The 17362-nt window shown below is 52.3% G+C and overlaps 1 protein-coding gene across 2 annotated transcripts; it reads right to left on the reverse strand.

Moving 5' to 3' along the window:
- Positions 1-116: 116 nt before the first annotated feature.
- Positions 117-16877, reverse strand: SCARB2 (scavenger receptor class B member 2). Of its 2 annotated transcripts, XM_038135147.1 has the most exons (13): positions 16686-16877; positions 11884-12041; positions 8125-8272; positions 6842-7030; positions 6146-6237; positions 5782-5901; positions 4826-5004; positions 4551-4669; positions 3836-3909; positions 3027-3078; positions 2287-2445; positions 2056-2126; positions 117-987 (listed from the first exon to the last, which is right to left on the reverse strand). In XM_038135147.1, the coding sequence occupies exons 1-12, from the start codon at positions 16800-16802 to the stop codon at positions 2097-2099; spliced, it is 1437 nt and encodes a 478-aa protein (XP_037991075.1). In that variant the 5' UTR covers positions 16803-16877; the 3' UTR covers positions 117-987; positions 2056-2096. The 2 variants fall into 2 exon arrangements, with proteins under 2 accessions (XP_037991075.1, XP_037991073.1); XM_038135145.1 differs by lacking the exon at positions 2056-2126.
- Positions 16878-17362: the final 485 nt, after the last annotated feature.

A 17362-nucleotide genomic window follows, 5' to 3' on the forward strand; every position in this document is an offset into this window, starting at 1 on the left:
GAAACCAAGGCAGCGGCCAGGAACAAGACCCCAAACCAAGCCCAAGCAATGCCAACCTCTTCAGAAGACACTTACACGCTTGGAACACACATTTCACTGCCCCACGGAAACACCCCTCGATGAGAATATTCTTTTAATTGGCAAGGCGGGGAGGAACCTCGGTCACTTTCAACACAAGTTTCTGCTTGACAAGTAAAAAAGTGTCAGGAGTTCTCAGGAGCCTGTCGGTGCCACGGAGGGGTGCTCTCATCCCACGCATGCCAAGTCCGCATTCCCAGCACGCCCCCGCAGCAGCGCCCACCGGCCGCGTCCCCTCCAGCCCGGGGGTGCCTCAAGCTGCACAACAAAGCCCGCACCCCAAGGATAAAAGCCTGGCTAGCAAGCAGAGCGGGAGCACCCCGGCGGTGCGCCTGGAGAGGCGCTTCCAGCCGCTGGCTCGGTCCCACGCGGAGCTGCAGCTCCGGGGAGAGTCCGCCGCACGCCGTGCTGTGACGGGAGCAAGGACATCGGTGACAAACGCTCAGAGCGTGCCGCAGTGAGGACACGGCACGGACACGACAGCGCCGGGCTCGCAGCCCGTGTGTCCCTGTCCCAGGGCCGTCCAGGAGCCCGCTGCGTTCCCAGGGGGCCGTCGGCAACGCCACCCGCGTCGCTCCCGCAGGGAACCGGGCTGGCTCGTGGTGCTGATCCTCTGTGGCTGCCAGTGCGGGTACAGACAGAGGGCAGGGCTGAGAAAAGCAGGATCCAGAGCGGTTTGCAAGTGGAGTTTGAAAGTTGTGACGTAGCTGAGAGAAAAGTCTCCTCCCCGGCTGACAGCGCAGACTCCCTTCCACCTCTGTCCCACCAAAAGTGACGCTGGACACGAGCGTGGCTCCACAGGGGACAGCTGGTGTTAGGTCAGCTCTAATCGTTTACTCTCCAAGCTCACAGGGGGAATAAAATCTACTAAGACGTCCTGATGAGCGGGGACCTCTCTTCTTCCGTGCTCTGCAAGAACAAAACCACAGCAAGTGAAACGCAGCCAGGAGAGACCTTCCGCCATGGGAAGACTCCAAGCAGCAAAGGAAAAGCTCCTACTCCTAAGGACAAATCCCTCCAAGAGAGCCAGGGTGCACTCAGGAAGCACCAGAGGGTGGGTGGCAGCTTGGGCAGGGCGCTGCTGCAGCCCCTGACACGGGAGGGAAGGCCAGAACCAGCCAGGGAGCACAAGAAGAGCTGCAGCCTGCTGCATTACCTCTGCTTGCGGGAAAAGCAACAAAAAGCAAAGCAGGAAAAGCACGGAATGCAGGCGGCACTTGGTCCCCTGCAGAGTGTGCCAGCACATCCAAGAGAGCCGGTTTGAAGCTGTGCATGTAGAGTGGGCTGGGAATTCCCGGGACAGGCTTTGGGACACCCTGGCTGAGCTGCTGACAGCACAGGCAGGCTCAGAAGGAAAGGAAAGGAAAAAGGACCAGTCTCTCCTGCACAGGAAACTGAAGCGCAGCCCCATGGGGATGACATGGCAGTGGGACCCACTGATCCAGAGGGGTTCCCCGGGCACAGAGGGAAGCTGTAAGACAGCATTTAGGGAACATCAAACACACGAGACCACAGCAAGCCCACAGCAACTATGAGGAGAAAACAGCCTCCTAGAGAACCCAGGCTATTCCTCTAACCAAAGGCTCCACACTCGGTGCCGTCTGATCCCTGTTATGGTGAAATGTTGGCATCAGCTTTCGCCCTGACGGGCACCTTACTGCCAGCGTGTCATCTTGGGACAGAACTGCTCATAAATAGATTTACAGGCTGTCTTGTAAATAGGCAATACTGGAGAATACTTCCTGCTGCTGCTGTCTGTGCAGTTCATCTTTCTTTGGCCTCAAATTTGCATGGCGATTCTGGAAAATAACCCACTGGCACAAGGCAGTTCTTCTGCTGAGAACACTGACACCAACTAAATCTGTCCTCAGACATGGTGGAGTTTTTGCATCTTATGCTTCAGGGTCCTCTAGACAGGCTGATTTATTTCACTACTGTTGGCAAGGGAACTGGGCACAGAGACAGCACCTGCCTTACCAGGCTTCTCGGATTAACTCCGCTCCTTTGCTTTGGCGCGTTTATTCTGAGTCTATTAAAACTTCCCCTCCCTAGAAAGGTCATTCCCAACAAAAACAATATAAAAACACGTGCAGAGAGACACCAAAAGGTAAAATCAACCACAAAAAAAAAAAGAAGAAAAAAAAAAAAAAGAAAAATCAAATGCAGGCAGAGGGACAGCAAGCAAAGTCAAATCCAAGTGCTGCTTACCTCTTCAGTTATCCTCTGGGACCTGCACGCCAGCACAATGAAAACAATCCCAAACACAATCCCCAGAGCCATGATTACAAAGGGGATCCCAGTCACAACACTGGCTTCCAGCAGGACGTGCCTGAGCTTGCTGGCAGATGCTTCATCAATCAGAACACTCTGGAGCAGAAAAAGATAAAGAGGAAATTTAAAAAAAAAAAAAAAAGTTTATTTATTTCTGTACTTTCTGTAAAATCACTTTTGTGAAGGGCAGGGAAACAACACTTCCACAACTCTCCACCACTGCTCCCCAACATATTTTCCCCCTAAAATTCTTCCAGGGGGCAGAGGGATCACCTAGTCTGTATTTCAAGGGAAAACAGGGATTTTTAACTTTTGGTTTAGGAATCGACTGACACCAATTGATTCGCTGATCCAATTACAGCACAGGAATATTCACAGCAGATGACTCAGGAAAAGGTGTGACCTCCTGAAGTCCTGCCTCTGTGTGAGCACCCCTTTTCCTCATGGCCAACTCCTTTGAGTTTAAAAGGAGAGTCTGACTGAGAGTGTTTGGCAGGGCTGAAACTAACACTACAACAAGCAGCAGGAGGGTGTCACTGAACAAACAGCAACATCTTCCTAGCTATTGCTGTACAAGCAACAAGAAAATCAGCATTTTCTTTTCTGGCTGGCTCAGAGGGTATTTCTGTAAGCATTAACATGCCACAGTGCTGGAAAGGCACAGCAGAACTATTTACCTCATTTATATACATCACTGGGAAAATCAGCGTTCGGATGTTGCCGGTTTCACTGCATGGAGAAAAAAAATTATGAATTTGGAACTTTTCCACCTGAGGGTTGTGAAGACAGATTATACAAGAACAATGAAGGAGGAAAGTGTCCCTAAAAAACCTCTGGGCTGTTCCTCTTTGCTGTGGATTTTCACCTCCCTGCTGGAGTAGGACAATCTCAATGTCACGGATAAATTCTGGTTTGGGAGCAGGGCGTATTTTGGGGCTTGGTGGGCAGATCCATCCAGGGCTCATTAGTGACTGAGTGACAGATTTGTGCCAGGCAGCAGGAATTGAGCTAAGCTGATGTTGAAGGTTACTCCTACTTGTAAAACACAGGAGCTATTGTCCAAGCAACATGGGCACAGCAGCAAAAATTCCCCAACGGTTGGCACATGTGGAATCCCAGCTCAGGCAGGAGCTGTGTTCCTGTGACAGCTCCTGGGCACTGGGAAACAAGCCTGAAGAACACCACTGTGTCTCCCAAGGGGACTGGGCAGATAAAATACTTGTGGCTGTAGTTATTACAGCCAAGCTGTACCAGTAAACATCAGGAGGAGTAGCTGCCATACAGCATTCTTTACTCTGCAGGTGGAACTACAGAATCTGCTAGATCTGTGAGAGGGGAGCATACTGCCCCTTAGAAGTGAGATTCGACTGGACTTCTCTCTCACACGTGCTCTCTCCATCCCATATTCCATCAGAACACTGCAGAAGAAATCATGCTGAACATCAGCTTAGAGATGAGACTCCACCCAGCAGCAGAGAACACTCACAAAAATTCAGGTAATTTTCGGACGTGAACGTTGACCTGCATCCGCTTGGCTGCCTGCAAGACGAGCCCTGTCAGCTGGGGAATAAAAGAGATCAGTGTTAAAAAACCAGTGAAGGTGAAAGAATGAGAACTGTGAGAAAGCAGGAAGAAGCCGGTACACACCACACAGCAGGATCTGCAGCGGACCTTAGGAGAGCAGCTGTGGAATTTCCTCCCGCTTTAGCTGCACATAACAGCCCGGTGAGTCAGAGCACTGTTTCTGTAAACCAGGCAGGTGGTGACTGTGCTCTTTTCCTTGACCCACATTTGTCTGTGGGGGTGTAGAGATCACTGCTGTACTGGTTTTAGCTGGGAGAGAATTGCTTTTCTCCACAGCAGCTGGCATCAGGCTGTGTTTTGGAGCCGTGATGAAAACAGCGTGGGTAACGCCGGGATGTTCCAGTGATTGCTGAGCAGCGCTTGCACAGCTCCAGGCCTTTTCTGTTTCACTGCCCTGCCAGTGAGCGAGGGCGTGGGGTGTGTGAGACACTGGCAGGGGACAGGGACAGGACAGCTAACCCTAAGGGATCTCCCATTCCATCCAGCACCACGGAACTACCACAGATTCCTTGAGGTCAGTGGGACTACGCCGACACCCACCACGCAAGGAGGTGACCTAAACCCAGGTGCTTGCATCCATTCACCTACAGAACCCTTGGAAAAAAGGCTGCACTTACGGGATTGATGTCCAGAAACGTCTCATGGTATTCTTTTCTGGGATGCATGCCCTCTATGTCCTCTACAAACTTCGGATCTGCCTGGTAAAAATGCGGGGCTGACAGAAATATTGGAGCACCTGCAACGCGAGAACACCGAGTCACCACCGCAACAAACGGCACTCGGGGAAGCCTTGGAGGACCCCGCAGCTCCGAGCTGTTCCCAGAGAGGGGGAGGGCCCCTTGTGGAGCCCCCGAGCCCCAGTGGCCGCGGGACAGCCGCGGCTGGGCCGTACCCTGCTTGCAGACGCTGACGTTGAGCACGCCGGTGCCGGGGCAGTTGCCGGCGGGCACGCAGAAGCCGGCGTTGGCCGGGTTCACCGAGGTGTTGGCAAACACCATGGAGGAGGGCACGAAGCGGAACGTGGGCACCCCGGCCACGGCTCCCGAGCTGTCGTACACCAGGAACAGGGACCTGCGGGGAAGCAGAGCGGGGCCGCGCGTGTCAGGCCGCAGCAGCACCGAGCACCCGCCCCGGTGACGCCCCCCGGTTTGCAGTCCCACCACGTTCTGACCAGCAGACACACATCCCAGCATCCTGCTGCTGCACAGAACAGACAGCCTCCACAGCACTGCTGCACGAGGTGGGAGTGCTGGTACCTCTGCTGGGAGGGACCAGGAAAGGAGCACGGTCACGGCAGACAGAACAATCTGGCAGGTCCCGAGTTTAGCCTAACACATGTCGGTATTGATTTAAAAAATTCCGGGTTGGTTTTGTTCTTCATGCATTGGGAAATCAGCAAGAGGGGACACAAGGTGTTACATAAGGAAGGAAAGGCCAAGATTTCCTTGGTACGTTTCAGGCAGCATCATGTAAAGTCATGAATCTCTGAAGAGGGCAACCTGGCTTCTCTGAAAAAGCACAGCACAGAGGAAGACTTTGGAGCAAAGAAGCTTAAGGAAAGCTCCTCTAAATCTTTCCATTCCCCTCGTTACTAGCCTTGCAGTCCAATCCGTCCTTGCAGTTTTCTTCCAAATTCTCACCTCACAAATCTTCATTTTCAAATAACACACCCTTAACTGCAGATTAGGAGGTTTTCTGTAACTCTCATGTTCCCACCATGAATAAATGCAACACTGTGAGTGCTAAATGAAACCACAGGAGGAGAAGCCCCAGCCTAACATGACACCTCCAGAGGAATGGATGTAAACGCTCTGCTGTGAAGCCTGAGTGCCACTGTCTTCTCCTTACCTGCAGAAATCTGAAGAAAAGATGTAAATGTTCTCATCTTTGCTGATCAGCGGGTGAAAGGACGTCCCATCTGTGCCATTGATCATGTTACACGCTTCTGTTGTCCACCAGCTCAAGGACCTGAGGAAAGGGAAGCAAAGACAGCAAGGGCTAAAAGATGTCTGGGCAGCAGTCAGGCCATGGCAGCTCCTGGCCTAGGCAAACGGGAATCACACCCGCACAGAGCAGATCCCTCCTGCCTCAGCTCTGCTACCGAGAAAAGGGATTGAAATGGGTTAAAGCTGCCCTTGCATTCTCTTTAAACTGGAACCAGGCAAGCAGGGGGCAGATCGTGACAGAGGCAACAGCACACAGAGAGACTTACTCTTTTCCCTTCCACTCCACAATCCTGGAGAAGTTCAGGTAGTTCGTTTCCCCACTCAGGAAAACATATTCTCCATCATCAGTTCCGTTCATCTGCAAACAGAAGCAGGAGCTCTCAGTGGCTCCACTCATCCTGTGGCACCCGGCTGGTCACTGCAATGGGGTGGCAGGACTTGAAGCTGTCACCACTCCAAATGCACCCCAGGAGTGATGGACTGCCTCTGAGAGCTGTGCAGTTCATTGAACTCCACCCTGAACAGGAGTGAGGAGGAAGTGAAAGATCCTTACACCTCCCAAAGGCAGGAAATAAAACACCAGATGAGCCTTTTCTCCCTTTGAGAGCTGCCCCTGAATAAAGGGCCCTCGGGAAGAAAATAACCCCACAGAAATAACCTCAGCACTGCAGACATCCCCATGAAGCAAGGACTCCCCCCAGACCAAAACGACATGCAATGACCAGAAACAGTGTGCAAGCCAGGAACGGCTCCAGCACAGAGTTAACATCCAATTTCAGTCAATTACTAAGGAAACCAGGACATTTTTCTGGCAGTTTGCACACCTGGCCCCACAAAGGCCACGTTATTCGAGCGAGCACAGGCCACAGTGGAGGCTGCTATCCTTGGAAAGCTTAAGCATCCCTCCCATGCAGTGCCATCATCCCCCAGGGACAGCAGCAGCAGGCACGGCCATCGGTCACCTTGCTGAAGAGCCCAAAGACGGGGTCGATCTCGGGGTGCAGGACGTGGATGGTGGACAGCAGCCTGTCCTTGTAGCCCCAGAGCAGCTCGTGCACGCTGCGCACGGTGAACAGCGACTCCTGGTACAGCAGCAGCAGCACCTCCGTGGCAAACCGCAGAGGGGTCGACCGGGTCCACTCCATGGCAGTCTGCCAGGGCATTGGAAAGAGGGAGCAAGGGTCAGATTTGCTGGGCAATAAACCATCAGCTGCACCCAGGCGCAGACGCTTTCCTCCGCTGCACACTCATCTCCCCACAATTCCAACATTGACTTCCATTCCAGCTGACAACAGGCCTCTAAAGAGGTCATAACAAAAGGAGGGCATTTCTTTGGGCTAACCAACCTGTGGGTCTTCTCACACTGCCTGCTACAGAACATCACAGCCCAAAATCTGAAGGAGAGATAATCCTTACCACACGAAATGCCCGGGAGGAATTGAAAACACAGGGTCTGTACTGTCTGCAAGTTTCAGTAAGCTGAGTCCTATCTACTACTATATACAGGGCATTTCTGGACTCATTCATAAAATCAGGCATTTTTGGAAATGCTGGGGACAAAGTTGAAATGAAGGTACCCTGCAGCTGAAACTAAAGCAGGATGGAGAGCAAAGGCTGAATGGCACCCCCAAGTATGTGAGTACAGACTGAGTGCCTCCGGAAGCTGTGACAGCTTGGGATCTGCTTGTTCTCATGCTATCCCTGTAGAAGTCCAAAATAATGGTCTGCCTGTGATCACCATGAGACTCTCTTTCACCTAGTGCAGTCTGGGGGTGCATTTTTGACTTTAATTTCATTCAGCTCTGTCTGGAACTGCTCTACTGTAGTTTGTTTCTGGTTTGCGAAGCAGACTCGGAGGCAGCTTCTCCAAAATTGACAAAATAACCCCAAGCATTCCCAACTCCCTCACGCAGAAGCCAGAGTTCCTCCTAGGCATTTGACACCACTGATTCCCTGGTTTCACTGACTCCTGGAAGCTCAGCAAGCCTGATTTCCCTTTGTCCCTGGAGAGTGTGTGATCTCGTAGCACCAGGGGAAGGCACTGCAGAGGTGTGAGGAGAGGGAGGAACAAAATAAGGCCCCCACAACAGTCCAGCCCCAAAGTGAGACCAGCATCTGCCCAGGACACGAGCTGCCTCTCTTGCTCTTCCATCACATTGATCCACCACAAAGGGAGAGTCAGGATGAAGCAACACACTGCTTTTTCTGAAGGATGAACTCCAAGCAGGAATGAAAGAGAACTCACCACTGCAGGGATATTTACTGTCCTGATCAGGTCCACTTCAGGGTCTCCCACTGACTTCTCAGGTTCAAATACATAAGTCTTTGGGTTTAGAGCAGACACTTTGGTTCCATTGTCCAAAAACTGGATGTGCACTCTTGGCCTGTATTCCCTGAAAGACAAGAGTTTGTCTCTAATTGAGTTAAACAAGGAGACACAGCATTAATCACAATCAACTTATGCCTGTTCTACTGCTTTAGGCACGTAAAGGGTGGCGTTCTCAGTTCTTTGGAAGCAGATTCCCCCACTGACACAAACTCCCTGCCCTGTCTGCGTGAGCTGAGTCAGACCTCACAGGGCGTTTCCAAAAATGCCCCCCTGCGTGTTAATTGCACTTTGTCTTTTTGCCTCATCTTTAAAAACCTCAAAGGAAGGACAACAATTTCAGAAGGATTTAGAGGCGCTGTATATGAGATTGCCCTGAAGTCCAGTTTGAAAATGAAACTTTTGCCTCCGCTGCAGGCAAAATCCATTCCCAGAAAGATGCAGGCTGAGTGTGTGTCACGGACCTGACCTAAGAACCCACCAGAATCCTTCTGCTGCCTTCAGAGCACGTGGCACTAGGGCTTACACGTGGCACGACCACAGAACAAGCCTCATTTTAGTTCTTCTGCTTTAATTCTCGAGCAGGAATCCTGGGCACGACAGAAATGCAAGTGAACTTTCGCTGCTCACTACCCATGGCCTGGGAGGCTGCTGCTGTTCCTGTCTAAGCACTCAGACAGCAGGATGAAACTCAGGATTGCTGACAGACCAGTCCAATTGGCAGGGAACATCAAATGCTACCTGCCGGCCCGACCAGAAAGTCAGATCCTGATTACCCTGACGCACAAGTCAGGAGCACCAGTCGATTTCCATTGCCATTAGCACCCCACCAGCCAGGATCCTGCAGTTGTGCAGAGCAGGCTGACACACACGTGGCTCCAGCAAACCCCAAAAGGGAAATGGCAGCGGGCTGCTCACCGCCTGGCACACACACAGGAGGTGAAACTCCTCCTGTTTCCTCAGCCTGCAGTGACTCAGGAGCCCGCTGACTTTCACATTTGCCTGGGCAAACGTCAAGTCACAAGACGCGAGGGAGAACTGTTCTGCCAGATGTGGTGCTCTGATGTTCTGCATTCAGTTTGGATGGAGATTCTGCCCAGGCTGCACTGGATCCAGCAGTGCAGCTTCACAACAGGCTGCATTACTCTGGCTCAGCTTTCACATCTCAACCGGAAAGGCCTGTGGAACAACTGCTATTAGAAACCAGCCACTTCCCATCTTCCTTACCCTAACAGTGTCTCGACCACTACCCAGCATCCCTGCCACCCAGGAACATTTTGGTTTGGCAGCACTTCCAGCTTGCCTTGGCAAGAGCCTCTTGGACAGCACTCTATTTTATACCCCAGGGCTGGAACGGAGGGGATGGAAATGGACAGCTGTGAAATGCTTCCTAAAATAGGCCAGGAGTAACCTGAGACATGTCTCCAGCTCTGGAGAGGAAAATAATACTCCCTGATGAGGGATATGAGTAGGAGGTTACTAAGGCTCCAAGATGTTGAAGTTAAAAAGTTGTAAATGTGTGCAGGAACAGACAATATTCCAGTATGCTTTGGGACTCAGCAGGCTTGGGCAGATAGGCACCCTGAACTTTCTAATTACTTATTTTATGTGCTGCCAGCTCAGCTTCCAGGATTTAAAAGCACCAGCACTACTATGTTTTTGTTACAAAATCTGCCTGAAGTGCTTTACAATATACGCTGGGGTAAAGTCTGAGCTGCAGGATGAGACTCTCTGGAGCCCTCCCTGTCACTGCCTGGATTTTTTTTTCCTTCTGCTTGTCCAGCCCAGTTCAGTCCCAGCCTTTCCCCAAACCCCCTCTTTTATAAAAACACAGAGCTGTGTGCTTCACGTTAGGGCATTTTGGGTGTTCTGCCACGTGCTAAGGCCAAATGAGGCTTCAGTGCTTTGCCACACAGGGCCTGTGGAACCAGCTGGAGCTTTCCTCCCTGGCTGGAGCGTGCAGTGTGGCTGGAGCAGCTCTCCCTGTGATCCCACACCCTCCTCTCCTCCCCACCCAGTGCTGACAGCCCGCTGCAGCCACAGCCAGGCCAGGGTTACAGAACCTGCTGCAAGAGAGCTCTCCACTTCCTAACTTCTCCTTCTTCCTCTATGGAGGAAGAGCAGGGCACAGGGGAATCCTGTCCAGACAAGCCAGAATGAGGCCAAGCAAACCAGCCAGAAGCAGCTGGAATGTGCAGCCTCTTTCCTTCCCTCCCTGTCCCCGCCAAGAACACGCTTGCAGGCAGCCCTCGGGGTGGGATGCAGGGAAAGGCTCTCCCAGCAAACCAGCAGCACAGGCTGGGCTCCCCTGGGGCAGGGACCAGCCCAGCCACTACAGCACCAGCCCCATCCAGCCTGCTGAGCTCCTCCATGGACAAGGTGCAGCTTCCCAAACCAGGCTGCGTGGGACACCCGGGAGAGACTCAGAGCTAAGGAAAGGGAAAGAAGAAGCTGGCAAAGAGGACTGAGTGCCAGCCTGTGTGGTGCCCTGCAGCTCTGTGAACCCTGGAGCTGGTCCTGTTGATCTTCCTGACACTGCGTGATGAGTGTTCTGTGCCCTGACTAATGCCCAGCGTTACGCTACACACACCTGAAGGAAAGCTTGGGAACTGGAGAGCTCGTGGATCATCTTTTCTCCAGCTCTACTGGCTCCTGTAATAGCAGGGATTTTGCCAAAGTACCACGTGGAGTTTGCCAGGACTAAACAGACACAGGACCAGAACGCAGAGGAGACAGAGGAAGGGATTGTTGGCAGGGGGAGAAGGGAAGCTGAGGTGTGGGAAGAAAGAAGCTGAAAGGGCAAGAGATAATGCAGAAATCGAGGCTACCACAAAGGCCTCTGCTTTCATTCCAGCACTTTTTCAAGTACCAAAAGATTCTAATAACTTTGCAGCTTAGGTAAAGACAGTTCCTTGTGGCACTGAGCCCGTGCCCAGCCTGGATGGGCCTGTGTGACCAGAAGCGAGGCTGACAGTCAGGAACCCCTCCTTGCTGTGGTGAGGAGTTCCCCATAACAGCAGGACTCCCAGGACCACAGGCCTGGTCCTGGCTGACACAGCTGCAGGCAGCTGAGCACAACACAGCTCTAAAGGAAAACTCCTTTGTAAGGGGACTTTCAAAGCTCCCCACGCCACACAGGACAGCTCCAGGAGCTGGACAGTATTTAACATTGCACACGGCCTTAGTAAATCCAGCAGTAAAAATGAGGCACGGGTTTAAAAGCTAAGCAGGGTTTCCAGTGAGGCTTGGATCAGGAAGACCCTTTGAGTACCACTCTCAGTGTCTTTCTGGCCACATTTTACCCATGTGGATGGTGCAACTCCAGCTAGGAACCAATTCCTGAGCGAGCACGAGTCACACTTTTGTGCAACACTCCTCTCTCCCCGGCCTCCCAAACATCCCCCAGGCCACAAGACAGCAGGCCAGGGTGCATCAACTTCCTCCGTGTTCAGCAGTGAAGAACGGCCAAGCACACAAAATCTGACAGAAGTCACTGGCCTCATCTGAAAGCAGCCACAAGTGTCAGTGCTGCCTGTGCGGGCTGCGACCACGCTCCCCTGGATAAACCTCCCCTCACACATTAACACCGAGGTTTTCTCCCAGAATGGGGTCCCAGGCCTTCTGGATTCCTCCCACAGCAGAGTTCTTGTGGAGCGTGGAACTCCTGAGAGGTCCTACCTGTAGGTGTACGGTCCTATTTCCTCCACGAGAGGAGTGGCGCCTTGGAGCACTTCCAAAGGATTTGTCACGTTGAAGAAGTAGAACTGCATGTACACTGGGGGGGGAGGGTCCTCCCAGGCCTCAAAGGTTTCTGTGCCATTCTTCAAGACCGTTCCCTGAAACAAGAGAAAGATCACTCAACATCAGCCAAGCCAGGCACCTGCAGTCCTGGCCACAGGCCAGGGGCAGCACTGCTTGGTTTGTAGCTCCGCTCCTCCCCACAGACAATTGTGCCTGGCATTTTTCAGAAGGGAGACTGATCAGCTACTACTCAGCAATCCTGTCTCCCTTCCTGCATCAGTAAAAACCTCCACGTAGTGCAAGACACCACGGAACATGCTGGCATTACAGATAAAAGTACAGCTAAATGCTGGGAGGCCAACAGAGTCCTGGCCTCGATGATTTCTTTGCCCAAGAAAGACAGATTCCAACACAGCTGTGAGATTCTGTATCCTAAGCAACCAGACTTTGTTTTTCAGGGGCCTGTGAGAAAAACTGAATGACAACTTGCTTTCACGTAGGCACTCTAGGATTTGTGCCTTTCCAAGGTCTTAGAAGAGGAGAAAGATTGTTCTCCCTCAGTCTTTAATTTCTTTCCTACAGCCATGTCAGCACCTGCATCTCCAGACCCACGGTGTGTCAGTCTGTTTGGTACCCAAGCTCTAAGCCATTATTTTATAACAGAAGCCCTTAGGAAATGAAACACTAATTCCCTTACCTCAGTGATACCCCTCATCGGGATATACACCTTATATGCAAAGTCACAAGCACACCTGGCATGTAGAGCTCTGCAACAGAGGTCTCCATCTCTCCCTTTATCACTGTCCCATTTTGGATAAAATTCACCCCACCTATAAAGCATCCCCACCACCAAAACCAAGGCTTTTCATGTAGTTGTAACTCTGGAACTGCTGCAGTGGTCACACAGAGAAATCTGGCTCCTAGAGTGAATATTGAGGAATAAACACAAAGAAAACTCTATCTTTGAAAACCACATCACCTGTAGGCGGAAAAAAGGGAGGAGGGGAATGATTTGCAATTAAATGGGTCTCATCCACACTCATTCTTCTTTTCCTTCCGAGAAAACAAGTGGAATATTGTCAGTGGAAGCTCAGAAGCAGGGCAGGCTGGACAGCTGCCAGCTCGTGGTCAATGTTCACGGGGTCTTATCAGCCACACTTGCCTCAGGACTCATTCTTGGCCTTCCCACTTAAGGAGGCGTTTTCTCTCCATGCAGACTTTAATTTTGAAGGGTGAGATAAAGAGAAGACTGTTTCAAAGACAAACTCGTTGGCAGGAGCTTGGCATGGCAGCAGTAGTGCTGAATGGCAGCGAGACCAGCTCAGCTGGCGGCACTTTGCACTTGCAGCCTGCTTTCCCTATAGGATTAAATCCCATTTATTCTGTGCACGCCTCAAAAATGGACGTGTTTCAGACACGCTCAAGGAGCTTGGAGCACTTTCCTGGAACTGCCTCACGTGCAATTGGACAGCTGTCTTGCAACTACCTCATATACCTTGTATATACAATTTCTTACACAGCCTGATGCTTTTGATCCTGTTTTCTAATGATTTATGCCAAGGAGACTCCTCTCAGTATTCCCTAGTATTCACTGGTGATATTCATTCCAGATTTATTTCTTGGATTGCATGGCACAATTTGCATCTCCCACAGAAATTAAGTGTCTCTTATAGCTCTGTGCAGTGCCACCAAACTCGCGAGATGGATTCAGAGAGATTCCCAAAAACTGTCAAATAATGAAACATGGTAAGCTCTTGTCTTCTGATTTTCACCAAATGTTACCAGGGATATTTCAGCCTATCACAGGATATTACAAGGACATCAGGGCTTCTCCTTTCCAAGTGGAGTCCACGCTCATTTCCAGGGTTGCAAAGCATCCTTCCTGCTGACTCTATTTATCAGCCAGCCCTGGACCCACAGCTCTCTCATTTGCTGCCGTTTCCTTGCCTTTCCTTGCCTTCCTTTACACACAGGAAATAAATAGGGAGCTTTCCCTCCCAAATATAACAGCTGCTGGCAGTGATGGTGGGAGTGGGAAATGGTATTGAACATTCCTGAAACCTACACAGAAAATTTAATTCCTTTTGAAATTTTATTTCGTGGAACCCCTAAATGTTTTAATTCAAAGACGCACTTTTATGGGTGCATCATCTATGAGAGAGTTTAACTGCAACTTGTTACAGTGGGGGGGTAAGTGTTCAGAGCAGCATGAACAGACCTCTCTACTCCTGCCCCAAAGGAGCATCCCAACGGATCCTTCAGCTAGGCCTTCATACTAAACTCCCCTGAGAGCTCCAGTATTTTGCATTAAACAACACAGCAAAAAATGATCAGTACATCAACTAAAACAAAGGAGAAAACATCTTCCTTGTCCTTTTGGGCCTGAAACATTCCAGCCAACTCAGCTTGAGAGATGGCTGCTGACAAGTGCAGCGGAATTTCAAGGGGTTTGAAGAGTGTTTTCTGAAATTCTCAGCCTAAGGGATGTTGTGTGAAGGAAACAACCAGGCCAAAGGACTGACTGACTTCCAAGTTTGAAATGAGGAGTGAGCACACAACAAGGCTGATTGTGTGTGTGTATATACATATAAAAAAGATCAGCTTGTATTCACAACCTGCACACCTATGGCAACAAATCCACAAGCATCTCCCCATCAGAGAGCCCAAAGCAACGCCACGGGCAGCTGGAATGCCTTTCTCCTGGGGAATATTCATCCCTGTTCATTACAGATTTTTTCTCCCTACTCTCTCCAGAGTTTCAGGTGCTAGGCCCTGATAACAAACAGGTTTTGGAATTCTGCTTGGGACGGCACGCTTAGTTCACAGAAATTTTAAAAAATAGCAAATAAAGAATAAGTTGATGAGATTTGAATGCCTTCTGGGAAAAGCGCTGCCAGTGTTGTTGTCACAACACACCTGCCCACCAATTTCTAAGGGGATGTGAAGTCTGACAGCAGGTTGGATTCCCACTCTTCCCACACCCTCTCTGCATCCCAGACCCTGCCTTTGGCTGGAAAGGCTGGTGCACACAACCCCCAGTGAAAGCAGGGCCATCCTCAGCTGTTCACAGGTGCTGGCTTTGGAGACACAGGTGCTTCAGCTGCTCCAAAACAGGGCTCACCACTCCAGCTGCACTTGAGACTGCAAAGACAGCCCCTCACCGCGAGGCAGCTCTGCTCCAGGATGCCTGGAAAGCCCTCAAAGGAAAAGGGACTCTTAGCAAAAGCTCGGGTCTTACCCCATTCCAAAGGCAAATGGAGATTTGTGTATTTGCACAAGATTTTCCAAGCTACACACGCTGTTACACAAGAGACAGCAGCTTTCCCGACTACACACAAACGAGGGGAAGCTCACGTGGGGTAAAGCAAATGTGGAAAGCAGCCAGCTCAGCAGAGTGCCTGGGAGCAGCCCGCTTTGGGGCTGAAGCCGTGCTTCCCCAGCCTGGCGGGTGTGGCCGCTGCAGAAGGCGCTCCGGGAGCCGGCAGCCCTGGCAGGGAGCCGGGCACCGCATTCCCCGCAATCCAGATGTGTGCCAGCACCAGCTGGAGAGAGCGGGCAGCAGAGGCCTGAGCTCTGGAAACTTTATCCTGCATGAGTGCAAGGCCTGCTGAGCGAACAGCGAGGCGCTCTTACATAAGTTGCTCCGGGGCCGGAGATAATGCGCGTAAGGAGGATCACGCCTAATTCCCGACAGTCCTGCTCCAGAGCACCGCTCCCACCCCGCTGCTCTGCTAACAGCAGGAAGAACGCTTGGAAGCAGAACTCCTGGGATGCAGGGGAGGGCAGACTCCTTCCCAGGGAGAGCCAAGATCAGAGGGATGGAGCTGCACTTCCAAGCGGCACAACCTGCTGGAAGCTCACTGCCAGCCTAACACTGCGAACCGATTGGAGACGATGCAGTTTCCATGGTAGGAAATGCTCCCTGTCAACAGCCCGGAGGAAAGAACAGTAGGTTAGGAGATCACAGATAATCTGGTCACCAGTTAGACACCAGCACTGGTCAAATCCCTTCATTGGTCAGCGTTCCTGGCTTCTCTGTCAGAATAAGAACTAAGATGATATTCCTCAGATAGAGAGAAACATAATTGTTCAGTACAAAGCCATTCCAAGAGAGTTACTAACACTGCTGACCCTTCCTACCGGGCCACTGCATAAACGCACAGAGCCACTGTGGGAGAGAAACAAAAGCTTAGGCAGGGCAGGAGCAGTGCAGGCCTCAGCATCGCCAGGATGGGTGTCCCCACGCGTGGAACAACCTGGTGAAATGGCTGGCTGCCATCACCCAGCGTGCGGAACCAGCAGACACCGCATGCTCCAGCCCACAGCACCTCTGGCCCTGCTCCAGAGGCACCAGCAAATGGAGCAGCACGACAAGTATGAGAGCTGCGAGCAATTTATGACAGAGATGGCAAAAATAATGGGTGCTTTAGGTGCTCCCCTGCTCCTCTCAGGTGCTGCTGCTGCCCCACAGCCAGCAAAGCTCAAGAAGAGGCATTTTTACCCATCCTCACCTGATTTTTACCCAGCCCAGGAACCAGTGCAGCCTGAGCTCCATTCTGAGCCCCAGCCCAGCCGGGTGGTGCTGGGCAGGGGGGGTTCACGGCCCAGGTTTGCTCCTGCCCACTCACCCACCGCCGCTGCAAGGAGGCAGCCAGCCCCCTCCCTCCCTCCCTGGGCTATTTCCACAAGGAATAAACCGGCAAACGAGGACCGAGCCGGCAACGCGGCAATGCTTTTACCTGCTTCACCTGCAGATCCACCACCGTCTGGAAGACGTGCGCGACCAGCAGGGAGATGCTGGCGATGAGCAGCGTCATGGCCAGGACCCCCACGGTGACCAGACACAGCGACTTCATGGCTGCTGCCGCCGCCGCCGAGCAGGGACCGCCGGGGCTCGGCCGGGCTCGGGCTCCGGGGGCGGGCGCACCGCGGGCCCCGCCCGCCACGCCGGGAGGAGCCGCCGCTCCCCGCCCTCGGCGCCGCTCCGCCGGGGATGCTCTGCCGTCCCGGGGGATGCCCTCCCGTATCCCAGAGGAGCGCTGCCCGCAAGGATCGCTGGCGCGGCCGGAAGGCTCCTGCCCGCCGGGGATGGCGCTGCCGGAGCGCCTCGCTCGGTGCGGCGGGCGGCGCCCAAGGGCGCGCCGGGAAACAAGCGGAGCGATTGCACAGCGGGATGACTGCGGGAAGGCTCGGAGGGAGCTCTAGGCTGAGTTAGGCAGGGCAGGGAGCGGATTCTGCCGCACTTCAGTGCAGCTCAGCTGCCGCTAACACAGTTCAACCGCTCTTGAGAAAAAAATCAATCGCATCACTGTTCCTGCTTTTCCGAAAGCCAGTGGGATGTTGTGCTCCGCTTCCCCACCCAGCACCGCCAGCAGGAGGGAAAGACACCTGCAACAGGGGCTTCCCAGCGGTGGAT

The sequence above is a fragment of the Motacilla alba genome, chromosome 4 (genome assembly GCF_015832195.1).
Source record: "Motacilla alba alba isolate MOTALB_02 chromosome 4, Motacilla_alba_V1.0_pri, whole genome shotgun sequence".
NCBI lineage: Eukaryota > Metazoa > Chordata > Aves > Passeriformes > Motacillidae > Motacilla > Motacilla alba.

Bases quoted from the DNA above. Each gene is read 5' to 3' on its own strand.
- SCARB2 (XM_038135145.1), bottom strand. From the start codon at position 16,802: ATGAAGTCGCTGTGTCTGGTCACCGTGGGGGTCCTGGCCATGACGCTG. The intron at 8,273-11,883 runs GTAGGACCTCTC...CTTGTCTTTCAG, and splicing joins ATAGGACCGTACACCTACAG to GGAATACAGGCCAAGAGTGC. The intron at 7,031-8,124 runs GTGAGTTCTCTT...ATGCCCTGGCAG, and splicing joins CAGTAAATATCCCTGCAGTG to ACTGCCATGGAGTGGACCCG.